This window comes from Saccostrea cucullata, unplaced genomic scaffold, assembly GCF_032062105.1.
Source record: "Saccostrea cucullata isolate Sc308-1 unplaced genomic scaffold, CSIRO_AGI_Scuc_v1 ctg1443, whole genome shotgun sequence".
In the NCBI taxonomy this organism is placed as follows: domain Eukaryota; kingdom Metazoa; phylum Mollusca; class Bivalvia; order Ostreida; family Ostreidae; genus Saccostrea; species Saccostrea cuccullata.
Window position 1 is genome coordinate 407341 of NW_026930741.1, and position 19996 is coordinate 427336.

A 19996-nucleotide genomic window follows, 5' to 3' on the forward strand; every position below is an offset into this window, starting at 1 on the left:
CATTGTTTATATTTTTTCCTTTCAAGGTAAATATGAGCAGGCTGACTAATCGTAGGTGCCCAGATCTAATTTTGTAAATGACAAACGAGATATGACCTTATATACTACAAATCACCTCTTTTATAGTATAGAGAGGTACACTTAAAGAGACATCCATTAAACGACATAGTGGACAGGTCCTGGTGGAGGGAAGCCTTTGCCAGCTCTCGGTCTAAGAATGTCAGCTGCTGCTTTATAGCCTACCTTAGCCAGTAAGGGTAAACCGAGCTGTAAAATAATTATAGGTAGGTAGGGTCTTTGTTGTTTGTTCATATGAATTATAGTTTACTGATCAGGGTTTCAACAAATATTGCTTAATTGCTTAATTTAAGCTACTCGACCTTACTCTAGACTAACATAATTATTATTTTGCAAATTTGGGAAAAATGACAGTTTGTGTTATAAGCTTGTTTATTACTTTGTTTTTTTTAATGTCTTCATTTTCCCCCTAATGTTTAAACACCACAGCTTAAAAATGCAGGACTACAAATTCATACCTGTATTCGACTCATGGGGAATTTCAGCAGTGTTGAAACTGTTTCGTGATACTAAGCACTTATTGCGACTCAGATGTGGCCCATAAACAGAATATTTTTGTCAAAGTAGCTTTTTTTTCATAAATTTATAATTTTTTATTTTCAGGTTAATGATGGGGGACACAGAGGAGGAAAATTTCCTGTCCTGGAGTTCTCTACCTGACCATATTATTGTCAAAATATTTTCTTACCTGAGCCTCCATGACAAATTCCAGGCATCCTTTGTGTGTAAGTCTTGGAATGACTGCTTCCATTTCCCTGTGCTGTGGGCAGACTTTATTTTTCTCATTCAAGATGACAGTGATAAGCAGATCAGTAGACACAAGAAGTGCCTGGAAATGCATGGTAGCCATTTAAAGAATGTTCTGATGAAAATTGATCAAAGTAAACCAAAATGCAGATCAGCTGCCTGTGATATTTTGAATGGCATTGCTAATTTTCCCAACAGGAAACTCTCTTCCATAAAAATCTACTTTACGGGTGAGAATCCTCTATTTTATGCTGGTGCTGAATTTGTGCAATCTCTTAAAAAATTATTTGGGTGCAATCCTGAAGACATTGAAGCAGCTTCAACGTCTTTAGTCAATGTTGACCTCAATGGAATGCCAGTTCCTTTTAATGATGAGGTGATTAACCTATTGTCCTCCAACCATCCAAACCTGGAGAGTCTAAACATTTTAAACAAAGTCTTAGTGTGCAAAGTATCGCCAGATTCCATACTGCAATTAGTCAGAAAATGCAGGAAGCTGAAAAAGCTGTTTTTGTTCCACTGCAGTATGTCTGACGAGACTTTGGTGGCCCTGGCAGAAGACAGAAGAGCTCCACTGGAAGAACTTGGAATTTCTTGTCGAAGAGAACAGAAATATGGGAGTGACCTAACCTCTGAGGCATGGCAACAGCTGGTGAGGAAGTTACCTGAACTGAAAGTGATGCTGTCTTTTGACCACACCTGTCCACTGCATCGGGTCTCCCAGATCATGAAACCAGAAATCCCCGTCCATGTTCTGAATCTGCAGACCTTTACTATGATTTACGAGGAGGTTAACCAGGCTACGTCCTATTATAAGAACACACTGGAGGTGGTGGTTCTACAAACAAGGAATTCCCCAGAGCTGGGGACAGCCCTCGTCAACCTGGCCAGGAACTGTCACAAGCTACACACTCTGATTGTGTACTGTGTACTGAAGAAAGAGGTAGTAGAGGAAGTTCTGGCACTGAGGCCAAAAATGAAAGAAGATGGAACTTATATCTTGAAGTGGAAGCCTCAGGCAGAACCTTGGGTTGTTGGGTTGGAAGAAGGGGACTGAGGTTGTTAAACGCTGTTTAAGTTTATTTCATATATCTGTAGCTTAATCTATATAGATAGGATTTGCTTATTGGATGTTTATAAATAAATTTTATGTCTACTTACAACCTGATTATTGTTTAATGATATTTATTTACATTTTTTTTAATGAAATATACATGCAGATACTAGTATATAATATCATACTTGTTTATTATCAGCTAGTCTTGTACTTTAGAGAAGAATATAGAGCTACCTTTTTTTATTTTGAAAGATATTTTTACAATATATTGTACAATTTAAGTTTTCCACCAGAAGACACTAACTTAACATCCAATATTTTGTTGAATATTTTTTTCAGTTCTGACCTCTGTAATACAGTGCCAAATTCCTCAAATTGTAGATAATGTTGAAATGATGTTACATTGGTCAAGACTGATCAGTTATTATTTGGAATGAACCAAATGGAAATATTCAATGCTTATTTAGTGGTTGTGATTTGGACTGACTATGTTTATTATTTGCTGCTTTTAAGAACCTTAGATCTCTTAGTCGTATAAGAAGATAATTTGATCAATTATGGAATAAAGATAAATAAACTACGGCATTGGACTTTGATGAAATTTGAGAAAATGAAAAAAATGTACAATTATGTGAATCATTTTGATGAGCTCTTCAAAGAACTAATGCTATGGCCATCTATGCAGTGTGAGTCAACTTTTTGAAATAAGGGCCATATCTCAAGAACCCATTGGCTAATTTTTGTCATTTATAACAGAGTATTCTTTGCTCAAAGACTTTCATTTGTCCAAAAAATAGCAATGTTACCCTAAAACAAGGAGAGATTACTCGGGAAATAAATAAAGTAGTGATTGCTTAGAAACCTTCTTCTCAACAACTGATTATCTTTAAATTTATGCAAAACAATAAGGATGATATGTCGAAATTAAATTTATCAATGCATCACTATACATCACCCTGGGACAAATGTACCCTATGAATGATCAAAGAGACATTCCGTAGTCAAATCCAGTACAAAAAGCAAGGTCTATCAGTTACCACGAAACAAGTCCGTCAAACGACCCATTTAGTAATATGAACTGAAAATTTACTATATGTGACTAAAAATCGTACAAAAAATATCATATAAGTACACTGAAATGAATGCTATTGAAGTGTAAAATTGTATAATTATGTGTGTAGAAATCCAATTTTTCTAGAAATAGCGTGTGAAGTTCATTACTTGTTAAAGGAACTGGCCCAGAGAGTTGATTTTAAATATTAGTTTTAAAAATATAACGGGAAATGACTAGGCGTAAGAAAAACATCATAGAGGACTAACGAGCTATTGGAGTTATTTTGTAAAATATGATTTTCAAATACTAAAAAGAACAACTTTGCCTCCCTGGACCATACAGTGTGGTTTTGTTTTATTTTTTTAAGTAAAATTCACATATAAGATGGAATACTACGCAAACATTGGACATTTGAAGTTTCTGTCACGTCATTTTTTACTGTTCTTGTTGATTGTATTATTTAAATCAACGAATGGTGAGTCTTTTTTAACAAACTTTTATCCTTATTTCTTCAAATTTCTGAATTTTTTATACATGAAAATATATCTTTATACTTTTATGGATTATTTTACATCGAACTACGAAATTATTTCAGTTCTTAAAATCAATTTGTTTCTGTTTTTTCAAAACTGTAAGACTGTAAGATTCTTAAAATAAAATTCTTGTAAATAATGGCCTAATATGTGGACGAAAAACGTTATTGATTTGAACATATTTTATTGTATATACTTTACAATTGGGATTGGGCAAAAGTTATAAAAACTTATTACGCCCTCTCCCTACATATATATTATACCAAACATATTTACATACATGGGTTTCAGCTTAAAATGAAATAACACAGAAAAACATAATATATAATAATCAAAGTAAACGTTATTCAATATTCGACTAGCCTTATAACAGATTTCATTTGCTAACAAATTTAGAATAACTAGTATAATGGCATACCTTGAAAGAACTTGAAATTCTATTTTTAAGTACGAATTATATTTTGAATAAATAATAGTTATTAATTACATGTAATAATTAATCATAATTATTTTACTTATTAAGATATTTAAGATTTTTGAATTTTGTACATTAATTTCAGACTTAAGAATAAAATTATTCTCATAAACTTCCTTGTCCTAAGGTCTCCAACTTAAAGCTGAAGAAAGAATGTCTTCAAAGGTCATTCTTTTATTACATTTGATAATTATAAACCAAAGGTATTTAAATGAATTCTAGCGTATTGTTTGCATGCTCAAACAATACCTGCGCAGGTTGATAATTAAGATATTTTATGAACCATATTCGTGTTTAGAATATTAACTCCCAGCCAATCATTGGACAAAATTCTTATCACAAAAATATATCAGTGAACAGAACAACAAGGCTATAAATGTCTGTTGGATTCTGATACTTACCCTTCACATATTGAAGATTTGTGTTGTAATGTAAAAGTTTGCATGCGCGTGCAAAAAGTAATAAAAATACTTAATATTTGATAGCGTAAAAGTTTAGTATTTATTTGGGATGTGTTTGAAAAATACTAATGCCCCCATGACGAAGGTTCAAGACTTTTTTTAAGACAAGTCAGATTCCTAGGTCAAAAAAATAAAAAATGATGGTATTGAGAGAAAAATATTGTCACAAAAATCAAACCTAAGATATAGGAAAGCTCTAGCACCAACCGTTCACAAGTTATGGTCAAGGTTAGTTGATTTTTTTAAATAGGTCAATATCATGATCAAGGTCAAAAGATAAAAAAAAATAATAGAATCGTCTTATGGGAAGGATTATAAATGTAAACTAAGCATTAACCGTTCAAATTACATGTATGGCCAAGATTTTTATTAGCATTTAGTAAAAGATAGTAAAACGTTAAGATAAAAAAAATGTTGGTACATGTGTACCTCCGAAAAAATATCTTTTGCGGACAAACAGATTAACAAACAGATATACGGGCGGCCAGGACTAAATCATATGTACCCCGAATCTTCCTTTATGAGACATTAAAATAAAAGAACAAAACGAGTTCCAATCAAATTGGTTATTTATTATATGAAGCCATGAAACATATGGAGATAACGAACAGTATTCAAGATCAAAAGTCCATAAAACAATACAAAAAATAGGAGCGAGCAAATACGGACCTCCAAAACATCAGAGGTGGGATCTGGTGCCATGGAGGAGTGAGCATTCCTGTATATTTGCAACATCTAATGTATACGGGAATTTCTTATGATCAAAGTATTTTTTTATTTCAGGTGTTTTCATTGGCGAATCAAGTTGTCACACTTTTACAAAGTACGTGGTTCCTGAAAACAAGGCCTGTCTTACAATGGAGGATATTAAAGCTATTTATCGTGTGTATATAACTTATGATCTTAAATTGGTATCATCCAACGGAAGTTCTGTGTTGTTGTCAACAAATCCGTGTTCCTGTCCTGGATCGCTATATATCAACGGTAAGTATGTGAATATTGATTGCTTGATTGATTGATTATGATTATTGATTGATTGATTGACTGATTCATAATTCAATGCTTGAAACAACAACGTATGTTATAAGGCGCTTTATTATAACTACCCCAGGTATATTTTGAGAAAATTGGTTCTACGTCAGCAATATACCTTCATCACCTGTATACGCAGTTTATATGTCTCAGTTGATTCGATAAACAAGAGCATGCTCTACGTGTGAACAATTTCTAAAACGAGGTAAATTATTGACAAACATGTTGATGAAACAAGAATTTCAGCAGTCTCGTTTAAAGTCATCATTCTGTGGTCGATACAATGACCTTGTCAGCAAATACAATTTGTCATGGAGTTACATGCTGACTGACGTTTTTCATACTAATTGTTAGTCCAATATTTATAGACTGCATTGACGACGGATTTTTCCGTTATTTCCCAATCATGACAAGGAGCACACGGCGGGTGTGATCGTTCGGAAGTGAATGCTCACTCCTCCGTGGCACTTGATCCCACCTCTGATGTTTCGGAGGTCCGTGTTTGCTCTGCTCCTATTTTATATTGTTCTATGAACTTTTGATCTTGAATACTATTCGTTCTCTCCATATGTTTCATCTTTACGTTCTGCATCATAAGAAACGTAACCGTAGGCCGGTGAAGGGATTCAAATTTAGACCTTTACTCGGAAGTCTGGGTCGTTAAGCAACGAAGAATCTTTAAAGGGTAATTTTTTTTCTTGACTGATGTTGACCTTAACCACAGCCATTCGAGAGAGCTAGGACTTGGATATAGTGTCGGGAGAAATTTCAAACCTTAATTAAATGTTCTATTTTTCTTCTCTAGATACAATGCCTACTCCAAATAAAAAGAAATTGGTTGATTTACATCCATCTGGTCTACTAGGGATATTTAACTGTGGAACCTTTTACCTTTATACTTTTTTCAATATGGAATATTATATGAAGAAAGAGAATGCTGATTTCTGCTTGGGTAATATTTCAGTTTTCTTGATATACAATAAACACCTTTTTGTGTAAAATCAAGTTCATATTTACGAAGATATTTTCGTTTTCTACTTTTAAGCTGTGGCAGAAACATCTGAAAGTCAAACTACCTCTGAATCAAGTATAGGTAAGACCTCCCTCTCTCTGTCTACCAAACAAACATACACCATCATATCTACTCATACGCATACATACCCCAACACATCCTAGTACAATTCTCAGTCATCCTTGGACTTTCAGAAAGGCATGGCATTCTCGGGCTAAATAATTAGCGTCTCTCAAATGGCGACATAGATTCTCATTGGTAAAGAAATTCAGAAACATCAGGAACTTAAAATTGTGGTTAACAACGTTCAGACCCACCTCTTTGCCGCACAAAACGCTGTCATTTGATCATTGCTACACTCCTTGACATTCGCCCGAATTTCTATCCCATGTATGTTTCAACAGTGACGAGACACTGTGTTTTCAGAAGCTTATTATGTGACGTCAAGAATGCCACGCCTTACTGAAAGTCCAAAGATAACAGAGAATTGTATTAACACACAGACATATGGTCAGATAAAATAATACACGAAAATAAACTTAACTGCACATTTACAGACATTTTTATTTAAAATAAAATTGTATTAATAAGTATCCTTTTTATGCGCTAAAAATAAGTAAAAGTCGAACTGAAATTGACACAAGTATGAAAAGTCTCTTTCTCTCCCTCCCTGTCTCAAAAGAAATCTTTAATTTTTTTTATAATTAAAATTTACAGATAGCCTTTTGAAAACATTTCCAGTGGTTAAACCAGTCTTAATGGAATCAAAGAACGGCGTTTTCTTGGAGCCCGTGTTTTTATGTATATTTCAACCTCTAGCAGGTGACATCATTTATGACGTGTTATGGTTTATCAACGGTGATGAACTGACGTGGACAGCATCATACAATGTATCTTTTTCTGATCTGAATTCTACTGCTTTGAGACCATCTTACTGGACAGGAAACTATTCGCTGAATTTTGAGGTAATTTATCTTAATATTTTGAAAATTCTTCAAGAAAGCGCTGAGAGTTTCTGTTGAATTGCTCTTATGATTATTATTTCGATGAATAAAATGTCATGAAAATGTGAATTTAAAAAAACAAAGATCGATTTCAAAAAAAGAATCTATAACCAAAACAAACAGAGAATTAAACGGAAAATCCAGAGGTGGAACCAGGTGCTTAGAGGGAGAAAACATCCCTGTTGAACGCTCACATCCGGCTTGTATTTATCAAGTAGACGGAAAATTCCATAATCATCCCTTAATCATCTCCAGTAAAAACAAAGGCCTTACCGATCGTATGAAAAGCCAATTTTTACATTCAAGTGACCGATGTAACAGTAGTTAGAGATCATTTAAATAATAAACGTTATAAAGTTCCATTGAAATGCTCACTCTTTTATTCCTTAGATCGACTGTGCCGTACGAGCATACGACCCATCAGCATCTGTGTCCGGTTCAGTGCAAAGGAGTCCGACATTTTTTGCTGGAATTACGGTACACTTGCAATATTATTTGCATTTTATCTGTCATATTTTGGCGAATATTTTCCTTTACATTTTTTCAAATTATGTACCATTGTACCATTAATCATTTATGCAAAACGTTTCCTAAAAAAAAAATTAAAATTTCTCTTTTACATGTTAGCCAGAACAAACAGAATACTACGTTGTTGAGGGAGTTACATCACGAATTAAACTCACCAGTACTATACCGTTCAGTTGTCCTCTGTCTTTAAGTGAAGAAATGCGAGAAGCCTTTTGTACGTATTACTTCTTTGTGTGGACGCCATCAGAGGACAGCTGCAAGAATGGGATGGCTAGTAATGGGATAGCCCTGACAAATCAGCCCTGTGGGGTGACGTTTAACTTTAGGGACTGGGGCAACAGAAGTGTTTATATCAATGTGACGGGTTATGTAGATGGCATGATTAACTACAACGACAGGACTACGTATCTACACATAGCGTCAACAAGAAACCCAATGGATCCACTGGGAATCTGGAAAAATCTCAGTATTGGAGGAATTAAAGTACCATTTTTCTTTCATTTATACATGGGCCTTTTTTTCCATTTTTCATGCTGACTTGCTTTTACATTTTAAGTATGTTGTCTAGCATAATAATCTTTTATCGGTAACATTGGGAATTTTAAATTTCTTGTAGGTTAAAGTGGGTGACCGCGACATTTTGGTCACTGGTAGTCAATGTATATCATCAAACGACCCACATATGACGACATTCGATGGGCGGCGCTGGGAAAACCAGAGAACTGGAACATTTGTTTTATATCAGCACAAAACATTACCATATACGGTGAAGTTTACAAAATTTATAGCGAACACTAATTTTATAGCTAATTTTATTTTTAAAATAGTAAAGTACGATTATATGTTGTTTCTAGAAAAATTAAAATCGCTTATGATATCTGTAACGCAAGTAAGAGTATTATCATCAATAATTTATCGTTTTTTAAGCAGAATACCGTTATATAAAGTATTTTGTCCGTCGTCCGTCCGTCTGTCCGTCTGTCTGTATTTGCTTTTAATTTAATGGACCCAATAAAAAAGGATGCGATCTATATTTCTTTAGGTCCATGTTATTTATTCTGAATGTGTCCCAAGGCGTGCAACCTGTAACTGTGGAGTAGCAGTCAGAAATAGGTTTAGCTACTACATCGTCAGGACTTGTGAAATAGTTTCGTTACATAATACCAAAATACTATCAATTCCATATGAAGAAGAACGCCTTTGCAAAGCTGCTGATCTCCAAATTGTGAAATCTGGAAAGCATTACACAGTAAGTACAGTGATAATAATAATATCTTTATCCAGCCTATAAAAAGTCTTCTGACTATGTTATGGATTATATAAGGATTTTGTCGAATTTGGTTGAAATTCTACCTGCTCATCGTCAGTTGAAATCCTTTAATCAATTATTTTTAAAGTTACCAAAGTTGTACGATTTCATCTTGCTTAAAATACATCTACACTTGTTTGTACTTTTTAATGATTTTGAGCTTGATTACTTTAATTTCTTCATCTCTATATTTCGAAAATGTTATTCAAATATGTAACTGAACGAATTCCTCACTCCTCCATGGCACCTGATTTTACCTTTGATGTTTTGGAGGTCCGTGTTTGTTCTGCTCCTATCTTGTATTGTTTAAAACTGCTCATTATCTCAACATATTTCATTCTTACAACAAGTTCATATTTTGAGGTAGGCGGTTATAGATCCCGATGTATATACGAAACGAATTTGCTTTTCTGTTCAACCAAATATTTGATTTTATTATCTTTGTTACCCTAAAGGTAACCTTTCCATCTGGAACACAAGTCTCCTTCTTCATCTCGTCATGGAATAACTTTATCGGGAGTGTGAAGATCCGGGCTTCTGTGTCAGACATCGAGTCTTCCCTAGGTTTGTGTGGATTAACTAATGGCGATACATCTGATGACTTCATCTTGAAAGGCGGCAACAGCCCCACTGACTCTACCACATTTGCACTGTCATGGAGGTAGTACACATAACTATTACATTGATCTGAATTGTTTTCTTATATTTTCACTCAGAAGATTACAGGGGCGTATCTCTTTTACAGAATTTCAATGGATTCTGGTGTTAGCCTATTTTCGAAGCTATCGTCATATTATCAGGACACATCATGGATGTATGTATTTAATGGTGGTATTAAATTTAAAAGGAAAAATAACCTGTTTTACTATTGAATAAGCCTGTTCATTTTTTTGAAATTTAAGGTATAATGGTGGCGTTCAACCAGAACCTGGTGATACATACTGCACATGCGCACAGAGAGGGCCAATTGATACATATCAGTTTTCCTTACCAAACACAGTTCATTGTAACATGACGTCACCAAGTCAATTATGCGAGGATGGTAACTCCACTCTGGTCTTAGATTCATGTTCCAGTTCATTTGATCGCATGAGGTCAACAGAAGATACAGATGATGTGGATATAGAGAGTGAATTAACATATGATACGGACTACAACGAATCAGCTGTTATTGAGGTAGAATTCCATGTACAACATCTGCATCTACAACACGAAACATTAGGTTTTATACATATATTTAACAAATCAGAATATTAGGGAAAAGACATATTATTGTATGAATTATTAATATATTTAAGGCTGCACAGTGGATGAATGGCTGGGATGAAACATCGGCAAGAGAATTCTGTACGAAACGATTTGACCATGACCCAGCTGTAGATGTTTGTGACCAACTGGTCAACATCAGCAAAGTACCCTTTATTGATGAATGTGTCGCAGATATTAAGGTATTATATGCAATATACTTAATAAAAACAGTTTAAGATTTGTGGTTTGATTTATTTTGAAATTTTAGGTTTAAATATGAGAGAATGTTTTTTAGCTCACCTGAACCGAAGGCTCAAGTGAGCTTTTCTGATCACATTTTGGGTCCGTCAAAGTTTTATATAGTAGATATATAGGAAACATTTTCGAAAATCTTCTTCTCAAGAACCACTGGGCCAATTTGACCAAACTTGGTACAAAGCATCCTTGGGTGAAAGGGAATTTAAATTGTTTAAATAAAGGGCCAAGTCCCCTCACAAGGGGAGAATCAAAGTTTTATATAGACATAAATAGGGAAAAATCTTTGAAAATCTTCTTCTCAAGAACCACTGGGCCAGAAAAGCTGAAACTTATGTAGAAGCATCCTGGGGTAGTGTAGATTCTAAATTGTTCAAATCATGACCCCCTGGGGAATGGCGGGGTCACAATGGGGAATCAAAGTTATACATAGAAATATATAGGAAAAATCTTTGAAAATCTTCTTCTCAAGAACCACTGGGTCAGAAAAGCTGAAACTTATGTGGAAGCATCCTGGGGTAGTGTAGATTCTAAATTGTTCAAATCATGACCCCCGGGGAAAGGGCGGGGCCACAATGGAGAATCAAAGTTTTACATAGAAATATATAGGAAAAATCTTTGAAAATCTTCTTCTCAAGAACCACTGGGCTAGAAAAGCTGAAACTTATGTGCACATGAAAAGCTGAAACTTATGTAGAAGCATTCTGGGGTAGTGTAGATTCTAAATTGTTCAAATCATGACCCCCTGGGGAAGGATGGGGCCACAATGGGGAATCAAAGTTATACATAGAAATATATAGGAAAAATCTTTGAAAATCTTCTTCTCAAGAACCACTGGGTCAGAAAAGCTGAAACTTATGTAGAAGCATCCTGGGGTAGTGTAGATTCTAAATTGTTCAAATCATGACCCCCAGGGAAAGGGCGGGGCCACAATGGAGAATCAAAGTTTTACATAGAAATATATAGGAAAAATCTTTGAAAATCTTCTTCTCAGGAACCACTGGGCCAGAAAAGCTGAAACTTATGTGCACATGGAAGGATCCTGGGGTAGTGTAGATTTCAAAATGTCTGAATTATGATCAGTGGGGTAAAGTGGGGATGCATTATGTATTACAAGGGGGAAATCTGGTAAAGAACAGAATGGACAAAGCTTCTCAGGTGAGCGATGTTGCCCATGGGCCTCTTGTTTAACGAATAACGAGCATTTTTTTCAGAGAAAATCTTATTTTATCATAATTTAGATTTCTGGAAATAAGACTTTCATAGAAGATACATTAGCCACATTGAAAGGCGCTTGTTTGACAGAAGCAACGAGAAACGAAGCTTTTTATGAGATTCAATCGTCTGATACCAATGGAGTGACACTCTTTGATTACGTCTCATCATTTTTATGTCCTGGCAATTGTTCTGAAAATGGAGTTTGCGTAAATGGTAGATTACTTGCTGAATGATACAAAGTCTTGAAATATACTTGATTATTTCTTTTCATCTCCCTGACTAAATTTCATTTTATGAAGAAATAAAATAGTATCACGTTTAATGTAATTTTAGTTTTTGTTCTTTTAGCCACTTGTTCGTGTTTTGATGGTTTTCTTGGTTCCGATTGTTCTGGAAAGCTCTCTATTCCCCCAAAAGATTTTCTTCTACCTTCAAATGGATTGTGTGATATCAGTTCCAGGGAATGTCTTAAAACAAACATCTTTGGATTTTTCGATGTTGAAAATGTCACAGCTAAGTTTGAATACTTTCAGGTAAGAATATCAAGAAATGGAGTACATGTCCAGGAATACATGTTTTTTTTCATTATGTACGTATAATTTACATGCCTTATCTATTAAAAGGTGAAGAATAATGTGATCCATACAACAAATCACTTTAAAATAGAAAGCACAACTTACTATCACTACAATAAGATAAAAAAAGCGACAAAGATTTAGCAGAAAAATTCGCCGACTTTTTCATGGACAAAATAGACAAAATTAGAAAATCATTGAAAACGTTCGAAAATTTTGAACCAAAACATAAAAACGTACCCTTACTTAGCGAATTTCAGGAACTTTCCCAAGCTGAAGTAACAAATTTGATCATGGAATTACAAACCAAATCTTGTGAATTGGACATTCTACCTACCAATATTCTAAAATCTTTTCTAAACGAACTTTTATAAAACATTACAAAAATTGTAAACCTTTCATTGAAGCATGGTGTATTTCCCTCAACTTGGAAGCAGGCGATTGTTTGACCCCTGTTAAAGAAAGTAGGATTGGAACTCGAGTTGTAAATTACAGACCTGTTAGCAACCTGTCGTTTCTCTCTAAACTCATCGAAAAATCAGCTCTTTATAGACTCAATGTGCACGTGGAAAAATATGATCTACTCCCCAAAAATCAGTCTGCATACAGACGTTTTCATTCATGCGAAACAGCTCTACTACGACTTGTAAATGACCTTCTTGACGCGATGGAAAAACAAGAAGTTACTGCTTTAATTGCAATAGATCTAAGTGCTGCATTTGTGTGGTAGATCACGAAATTTTGCTGAATGTACTTCAAAAACAGTATGGAATATGTGGTTCGGCATTAAAGTGGATAGATTCTTATCTGCGGCCTCGTGGCTGCACGGTGTGCGTTAACTCCGTGACATCATCGGTACGTCAACTGCAGTGCAGCGTTCCTCAGGGCAGCTGCCTGGGACCCTGGCTTTATTTAACATACGCAGGGACCTTATTTGATGTCATTCCTTCAACCATATCGGTGTATAGCTTTGCAGACGACCATACCGCAAATAAACGGTTTAACCCAACGTCAAAACGCAATGAAATTAACGCCATTCGCGAGCTAGAGGAATGTGCTATCGATATTAACAATTGGATGAATGCAAACAAGCTTAAAATGAATTCATCAAAAACAGAATTCATCCTCTTTGGAAGCAAACGGCAACTAGAAAAATGTACAACAAAATCTATAAACATTAACGAAAATGAGATCAGAATCTGTTAAATGTATACGATATTTAGGTGCTTTTCTGGACGAGAACTTAAATTTTAAAGATCATGTCAACAAAAAATGCCGCACAGCTATGTTTAATTACCAAAAAATCAAATGTATTCGAAAATATTTAACGACCGAAGCAACAGAAGTCTTAGTTTTATCTTTAGTTATATCCCATTTGGACTATTGCAATGTGATTCTATATGGTATATCGCAAGGAGAAATCATCAAAATGCAAAGAATTCAAAATATGTGCGCAAAACTAGTTTTGAACCGCAAAAAATATGACAGTTCTAAGAAAGCCCTTTATGATCTTCATTGGCTACCAATCAAATGCAGAATATCTTTTAAAATTCTAACATTCATGTACAATTGTTCTGTTGGCCAAGCATAGTATTTAAAAGAACTGTTAACGAAAAAAACATCAAATGTCAATTTACGCTCTTCAAGAAATTCTGAAAGTCATTATAATGTTCCATTTAATAAGAGAAAAACCTTTAGTGACAGAAGTTTTAGTACCATCGGCCCCAAACTGTGGAATGAACTGCCAACCAGTGTTCAAAACTCAGGATCAATTGACATTTTCAAAAACAAATTAAAAAATTACTTCTTCAGAGACTTCAATTCCTTGTTTTAATTTTTCGTATGTATGTAGTATTATGTGTAAAAAAAAAGGACTTTATGAATATGTATAATTTATGTATATATGTAAATATCTTTTATTTTCTTAATGTACAACGCCATTGAATACGTTTTATGTAAAAATAGGCGTTTAATTAAATAAACAAGTTTCAAGTTTCAATAAGATATCCGCTGAAATACCCAAACCTCCTGGGTCACTGCACCGAAGAAGAGCAGCAGGTGTAAACTCAATGGTGTACGGATGGAATATCTCACTCAGCTATGACGGGAAAACGTACAGCAGTCACGTGACCATGTTAATATTTGATGGACAGGTTAACAAATGTGACGCTCAAACGCTTGTTTGCAGTTCTTTTGTGAGTACAAAAACGTTATGAAAGTGTAGTTAATGGAATTTTAGATATTTTTTTTTATTGTGAAATGTCTGAAATATTCTGGGTTTTTTTTAATTTGTACCAGAATCAAATGACTACGGATTCCTCGACTGACACCAGTATGTAAAACTTGTATTTTACAATTAAGGAATTTTCAAAATAAATCGTCTATCCTCAGATACGAATCTGTCACTTTCAGATATGTGTGATTCGTATAATATATTTGAATTTTCACAGACGCCAATAAACTTTTGCTGATGGTTGGTGCCACAACGGGATTGCTTGTGGTTGTCATTATAACGACAATTATAGTTGTTTTGAAAAAATCGAATCGGTATGATCAAGTATTTTTTACTTAGATATGAATTATTCTTTGAATTGTATTAAACAACTACTTTAACGATATATTATTTTTTCCAGGTATAGAAAATCGGTCGTTTCTACAATCAACGTGTCGAGGGATCCTAACCTTCCCATTCCGAAAGATGAAACCATGTTTTCAGAAAAGATTCAAAATGATTTATATCATACAAAAGTTGTTTCAGAGTTAAGTGAGAAGTCTGAAGTGAGTGGTTTACCAAATGTTCATGTCTTTTTGACTCCCAGTTCTTCTAGATCTCCCAAAGTCACCATTCCACCTCTTGGCCACTGCATGAATCTCAATGAACATAATTCTTTAACTATTGAGTCCTTTGACTGACAATCCTCGATTGCTGTAGACATTTTTTGGACATTTTCCTATGAACCCATTACAATACAACCTTTAACTTCATGGTTCTATTGAAAAGGATATTTCATCGAATCGATCCCAACTTTTTCACAACAGGTTCTTATACATCATGCACTCATAAAAAACATCTTAAGCTGGGGACGTCTCATCCGTGTTGAAGCAGGTTATCTGACGCCAGACAAGGATTTGAGCAGACACCTGTTATCGGGTTATTAGTAAACTCAATCCCTAATGTGTCAGAAGATTTTTTTCTGTAATCAAAACTTTTGACTGATGTTTCCTTCATGTTGAGCTGATTGTAAAATTTTAGGATTTTTTTAATATTTCACCACGATGGTCAGGTTTTTGCAGGTCCAAGTTAACGAGGCCCGATCTACTTGATCTGCGCATACGTTTTAACGCAGTGTCGACTCAGGCACGTCACAATACCCTTGACTGCCGTCACAATTGAACATAATAACGTCACAATTAAAATGACGTCAAATTGCGCTAAAATGTTTCGCTGATCTTGCTTACCTAGTTGCTCTACAGACTATGCATTGAAAGCTTGCATTTCTATTATTTTTTTTTTAAATATTTAAATAAATAAACAACTTTGGAACCTAACTAATTTTGAGGGATCAATTTTTTGGTACAGACTTTTATTAATTTTATCCCGTTTTATTTCAATTTGTGAGTTTAAAAAACAAACACTGCAACTTAAAGTATACGATTTTTTTTCTCATTGAACATGTTGAAGTGTTTATACACACTCTTTTCATTGCAGACTTAAATATGCATGGATAATCTTCCGTTTTAAAAAATTAATAAGTCTATAAATCATTTAAATTGAACCCCCGAAATATTTTAATTTTCTAGTATGTATTACATGATAGAAAAAATCGCAATTTTGACGCCTTTACACCCCCCCCCCCCCCGCTCCCACTACCCCTTTTTTCCACGTAAAACAACGTCGCATGCTAAGAGAAAAATAAAGCATGTCGAGAAAATTATTTCATAATGTAAAAATTATTTATTTTTTAGAAATTAATACAGTATTGCAATTGTTTGTTGGTGTTATGTAAACCCATCGCGACCTATAGAATACGTAGTTGGATAGAATAAATCCAAATTTTGTGTTTTGACATGCCCCCTTTTCACTGCAATAAAGGCTACCTCCAATTTTCTTTTCATTTTTTATAAGAAGAATGAAAATTGCATGATATATGTGAAAAACAAAGAATTTCATCGTGTATTATTTTTTATTTGTAAATTTCTTTGTTTATTTAAGAGTTATAGTATGTAATTGTGTATAAAAACACGAAAAATGGTCCATATCTTGACAGTGCCCCCATTTCACTACAATAAAGGCAAGGTAACAAAATTTCATTTTAATTTTTCTATTCATAAAACATGCAAGTATCTTTCCAAGAATTAATTTTTTTTATCATTCCGTTTTTGTAATTTTCTACTAGATCGGGCCTCGTTAAGTAATGTTCTGCTTTACCACACAAAATGCTTTTCAACACTGTATAATTCACTAGAGAGCAGGAAAAATTGAGTCAACCACCCCTCTTCCAAGCTACCCACCTCGCTTTTCTGTTGAAATCCAGGATGCTTGAGTTTTTTTTTTACTTTATTTCCGTATTTCCATTCCATATCAAATGAACTGTCTTCCCTATTTTTATGCCTCCGTAATCGAAGATTTGGAAGTCTATAGCTTTTGTCCTGTCCATCCGTCTGTCTGCTTGTACATAAAAACTTTAACCTGATAAATTACTTTTGATTGGGCCTCAATATTTCACAGGCGTATTCCTTTTGACAATACTTTTCTTTTGGAACCTGGTGACCTTGACCTTGAAGGTTGACCCACTTTTACCAAAAATTTCAAAATAATATCCATAACAATCACTTCTGAATAGTTACTGCTTAGAGTTTTATAATTCACCTGTGTATTTATTGTGACAAAACTTTTCATTGGGTATTAAAATATTTGAATTTTACCTCAGAGTTTGATCCGCCTTTGAACCGTTAGTGCTAGAGCTTTCCTATTTCACAGGTATATTCCTTGAGACAAGACCTTCCTTTGGATACCAAAAGGTTTTACTATTTGAAATTGACCTTAGAGTTTGAACCAGTTAAAAAAAATTAACCTTGACCATATCTTTTGAACCGTTAGAACTAAAGCTTTCATATTTCACGAGTGTATTCCTTGTGAGATGACCTTTCTTTGGGTATCAACATTTTTTTTATAATTTTTTTTGACTTTGACCTTGGATTTTAACTTACATTTGAGAAATTTCAACCCCTGCCATACGGGGGCATCAGTGTTTCACAAACACATCTTGTTTTTACTAATGAAAATACTTGATTATTAATAATCTTTATGTAGATACATTTTATACCGAGTAGTTTGTTTTTTATTCATATTAACTTATGGAGATAACGAACAGTATTAAAGATCAAAGGTCCATAAAACACTATAAAGTAGGAGTAGAGCAAATACGGACCTCCAAAACATCAGGATGGAAGAAGGGGATTGAGGTTGTTGAAGTTTCATATAACTGTAGCTTAATCTATAAAGAGGATTTGCTAATTAGATGTTTATAATTTTGTATGTCTACTTACAATCTGATTATTGTTGTGTAATATTTATTTACATTTTAATGAAATATACATGCAGATATATCATTTTTGTTTTATATCAGTTATTCTTGCACACCAAATAATTTTTTTTTACATTTTTTCTTTGAAACAGGTATTTTTACAACGTGTTAGACAATGTTAGTTTCCCAGAGGACACTTACCTCCAAAAAATTATATTTTATTATTTTTTTCAATTTTCACATTTGTGATCAAGTGACAAAGCCCTCTGATTTTTTGATAGTTAGAATGGTGTTACTATGGTCAGTACTGTTGGGTTGTCATTTCAATTCAAAGGCTTACTTTGTTTTTATAATTTGGACTAAATATGTTTATTATTTGCTGCTTCTAAGTACCTTAGTTTTCTTATTCTTTTTCAAGAAGATTATATTAGATTCATTATGGAATAAATTCAAAAACTGGAGCTTCTTCTTTTTAACAACTTTGGAGAAAATGTTTTTAAAAAAGAACAATATCCTGATTCCCCATATACATTCCCAAGTAAACAATTGAAAACTTATGGTGGCCCCAACCTTTTCGTATACTTCAATACTAATTTCTACAGTGACCCCACCCTTCCTTCAGGAGGTCTTTTTTCTGACTCAATGTTTCTTGAGAAAAAGATGTTTTAAATATGCCACAAAGTATTCAAAATCTCTTAGTCATTTCCCTTTGGATATGACCATTTTCTTGTACAAATCTAGATTACATTCACGCACTGATGATTTGTTGCAAGTTTTGTAGAAATTGGAAAAGTGTTTCTTTTTCCTAAATATGAAAAGAAATTGAAGAATGCTGGAAACCTTAACGATTAAGACATGAATATATTAAAACTTGGCTCAGGTGAGCTAAAGAGTAATTAAACAATTTTAATCTAAAACATAATTTCCGGCGATATTAATTTCTTTTTTATAGAAACCTGCAGAAACAAGTCATGTTAATTGCTGTTAAACCCATCCCCCACAACCGAAAAATGCTTTGGTACATCCCTTCCTTTTATGTAAATGAACGAATGGACCTAGAGTATATGTGATACAGGAGTTAGAACCTGTTTTTAAATTTTCTTCACCTTAAATAAAAATTCAACCTTGAAATACTCATTATTTCGTGACGTTAAAATGAAGATAACAAGAAACTCGATCAAGCTGACATATAGGCTTTCTTTCTGTATTTGCATTGCAAAAAATATAAGACTACAGTTCTATATATTTTAAACACACTGAGGTGGAAATATATTTAGACTCAAAAGTTACCTCAGTAATTGACATGCAAAAGACGAAGAGAGTTCCAAAAGGAACATGGACCGGTATCTTTTACTGATTATGCTGGTGAAAACATTTGAGACAGCAAATGGTAAGGCATCTAAATTTCTGAACTCTTTTTATAAGAAAATTCAAGCACAATTTTACATAATTAAAAAATTCCCCGATATTATTGAATTGTTGCATGTATTGACAATGTATCTTTTTTTTAAACACTTTTTTAAAAAAGCATTATGTCCCCCTCATTCTGCAACAAAATAAAGCCATACACCTGTATACATTCTCAGAAAACTATTTACATCTTATTTAGGTATAAATACTTGTAATTGTATGCTTCTATAAGTTTGTTTTTAAATTACAATATATGAATATATGTTAAAACATTGAAGCAAGTTTTATTTGGTTCAGAAAAGGAAAATGTTCCATTACACCTTCCTGGTTCAGAAAATTTGTACAAATTCATGTCTTAGTACGTACATTGTTTAATCTTTGTCTCAAATTTCTCTTATGTAATTTTTAACAAAAGGAATTTAAATCTTACTACACGAAACCAATGCATAATCAATATCTAAAATTGTGCAAC

The 19996-nt window shown here is 33.8% G+C and overlaps 3 protein-coding genes across 4 annotated transcripts; all 3 read left to right on the forward strand.

Moving 5' to 3' along the window:
• The first annotated feature begins 21 nt into the window (after window positions 1-21).
• LOC134229905 (F-box/LRR-repeat protein 8-like) lies at window positions 22-18085 on the forward strand. Of its 2 annotated transcripts, XM_062711690.1 has the most exons (3): window positions 22-284; window positions 682-1883; window positions 18053-18085. In XM_062711690.1, the coding sequence occupies exon 2, from the start codon at window positions 686-688 to the stop codon at window positions 1880-1882; it is 1197 nt and encodes a 398-aa protein (XP_062567674.1). In that variant the 5' UTR covers window positions 22-284; window positions 682-685; the 3' UTR covers window position 1883; window positions 18053-18085. The 2 variants fall into 2 exon arrangements, with proteins under 2 accessions (XP_062567674.1, XP_062567672.1); XM_062711688.1 differs by lacking the exon at window positions 18053-18085 and having other exon boundaries at window positions 682-2456.
• LOC134229892 (uncharacterized) lies at window positions 7168-12730 on the forward strand. Its single transcript, XM_062711674.1, has 12 exons — window positions 7168-7414; window positions 7844-7930; window positions 8081-8464; window positions 8598-8747; window positions 9024-9230; window positions 9746-9951; window positions 10036-10104; window positions 10193-10466; window positions 10589-10738; window positions 12035-12224; window positions 12360-12544; window positions 12635-12730. Exons 1-12 carry the CDS (start codon window positions 7208-7210, stop codon window positions 12728-12730), a joined length of 2205 nt encoding a protein of 734 aa, XP_062567658.1. The 5' UTR covers window positions 7168-7207.
• LOC134229887 (uncharacterized) lies at window positions 14589-15885 on the forward strand. The gene is made up of 4 exons (XM_062711668.1): window positions 14589-14781; window positions 14885-14918; window positions 15037-15133; window positions 15220-15885. Exons 1-4 carry the CDS (start codon window positions 14656-14658, stop codon window positions 15497-15499), a joined length of 537 nt encoding a protein of 178 aa, XP_062567652.1. The 5' UTR covers window positions 14589-14655; the 3' UTR covers window positions 15500-15885.
• Window positions 18086-19996: the final 1911 nt, after the last annotated feature.

Bases quoted from the DNA above. Each gene is read 5' to 3' on its own strand.
- LOC134229905 (XM_062711690.1), top strand. From the start codon at position 686: ATGATGGGGGACACAGAGGAGGAAAATTTCCTGTCCTGGAGTTCTCTA.
- LOC134229892 (XM_062711674.1), top strand. From the start codon at position 7,208: ATGGAATCAAAGAACGGCGTTTTCTTGGAGCCCGTGTTTTTATGTATA. The intron at 8,465-8,597 runs GTACCATTTTTC...AATTTCTTGTAG, and splicing joins TCAGTATTGGAGGAATTAAA to GTTAAAGTGGGTGACCGCGA. The intron at 12,225-12,359 runs GTAGATTACTTG...TTGTTCTTTTAG, and splicing joins AAATGGAGTTTGCGTAAATG to CCACTTGTTCGTGTTTTGAT.
- LOC134229887 (XM_062711668.1), top strand. From the start codon at position 14,656: ATGGTGTACGGATGGAATATCTCACTCAGCTATGACGGGAAAACGTAC. The intron at 14,782-14,884 runs GTGAGTACAAAA...AATTTGTACCAG, and splicing joins CGCTTGTTTGCAGTTCTTTT to AATCAAATGACTACGGATTC. The intron at 14,919-15,036 runs GTATGTAAAACT...GAATTTTCACAG, and splicing joins GGATTCCTCGACTGACACCA to ACGCCAATAAACTTTTGCTG.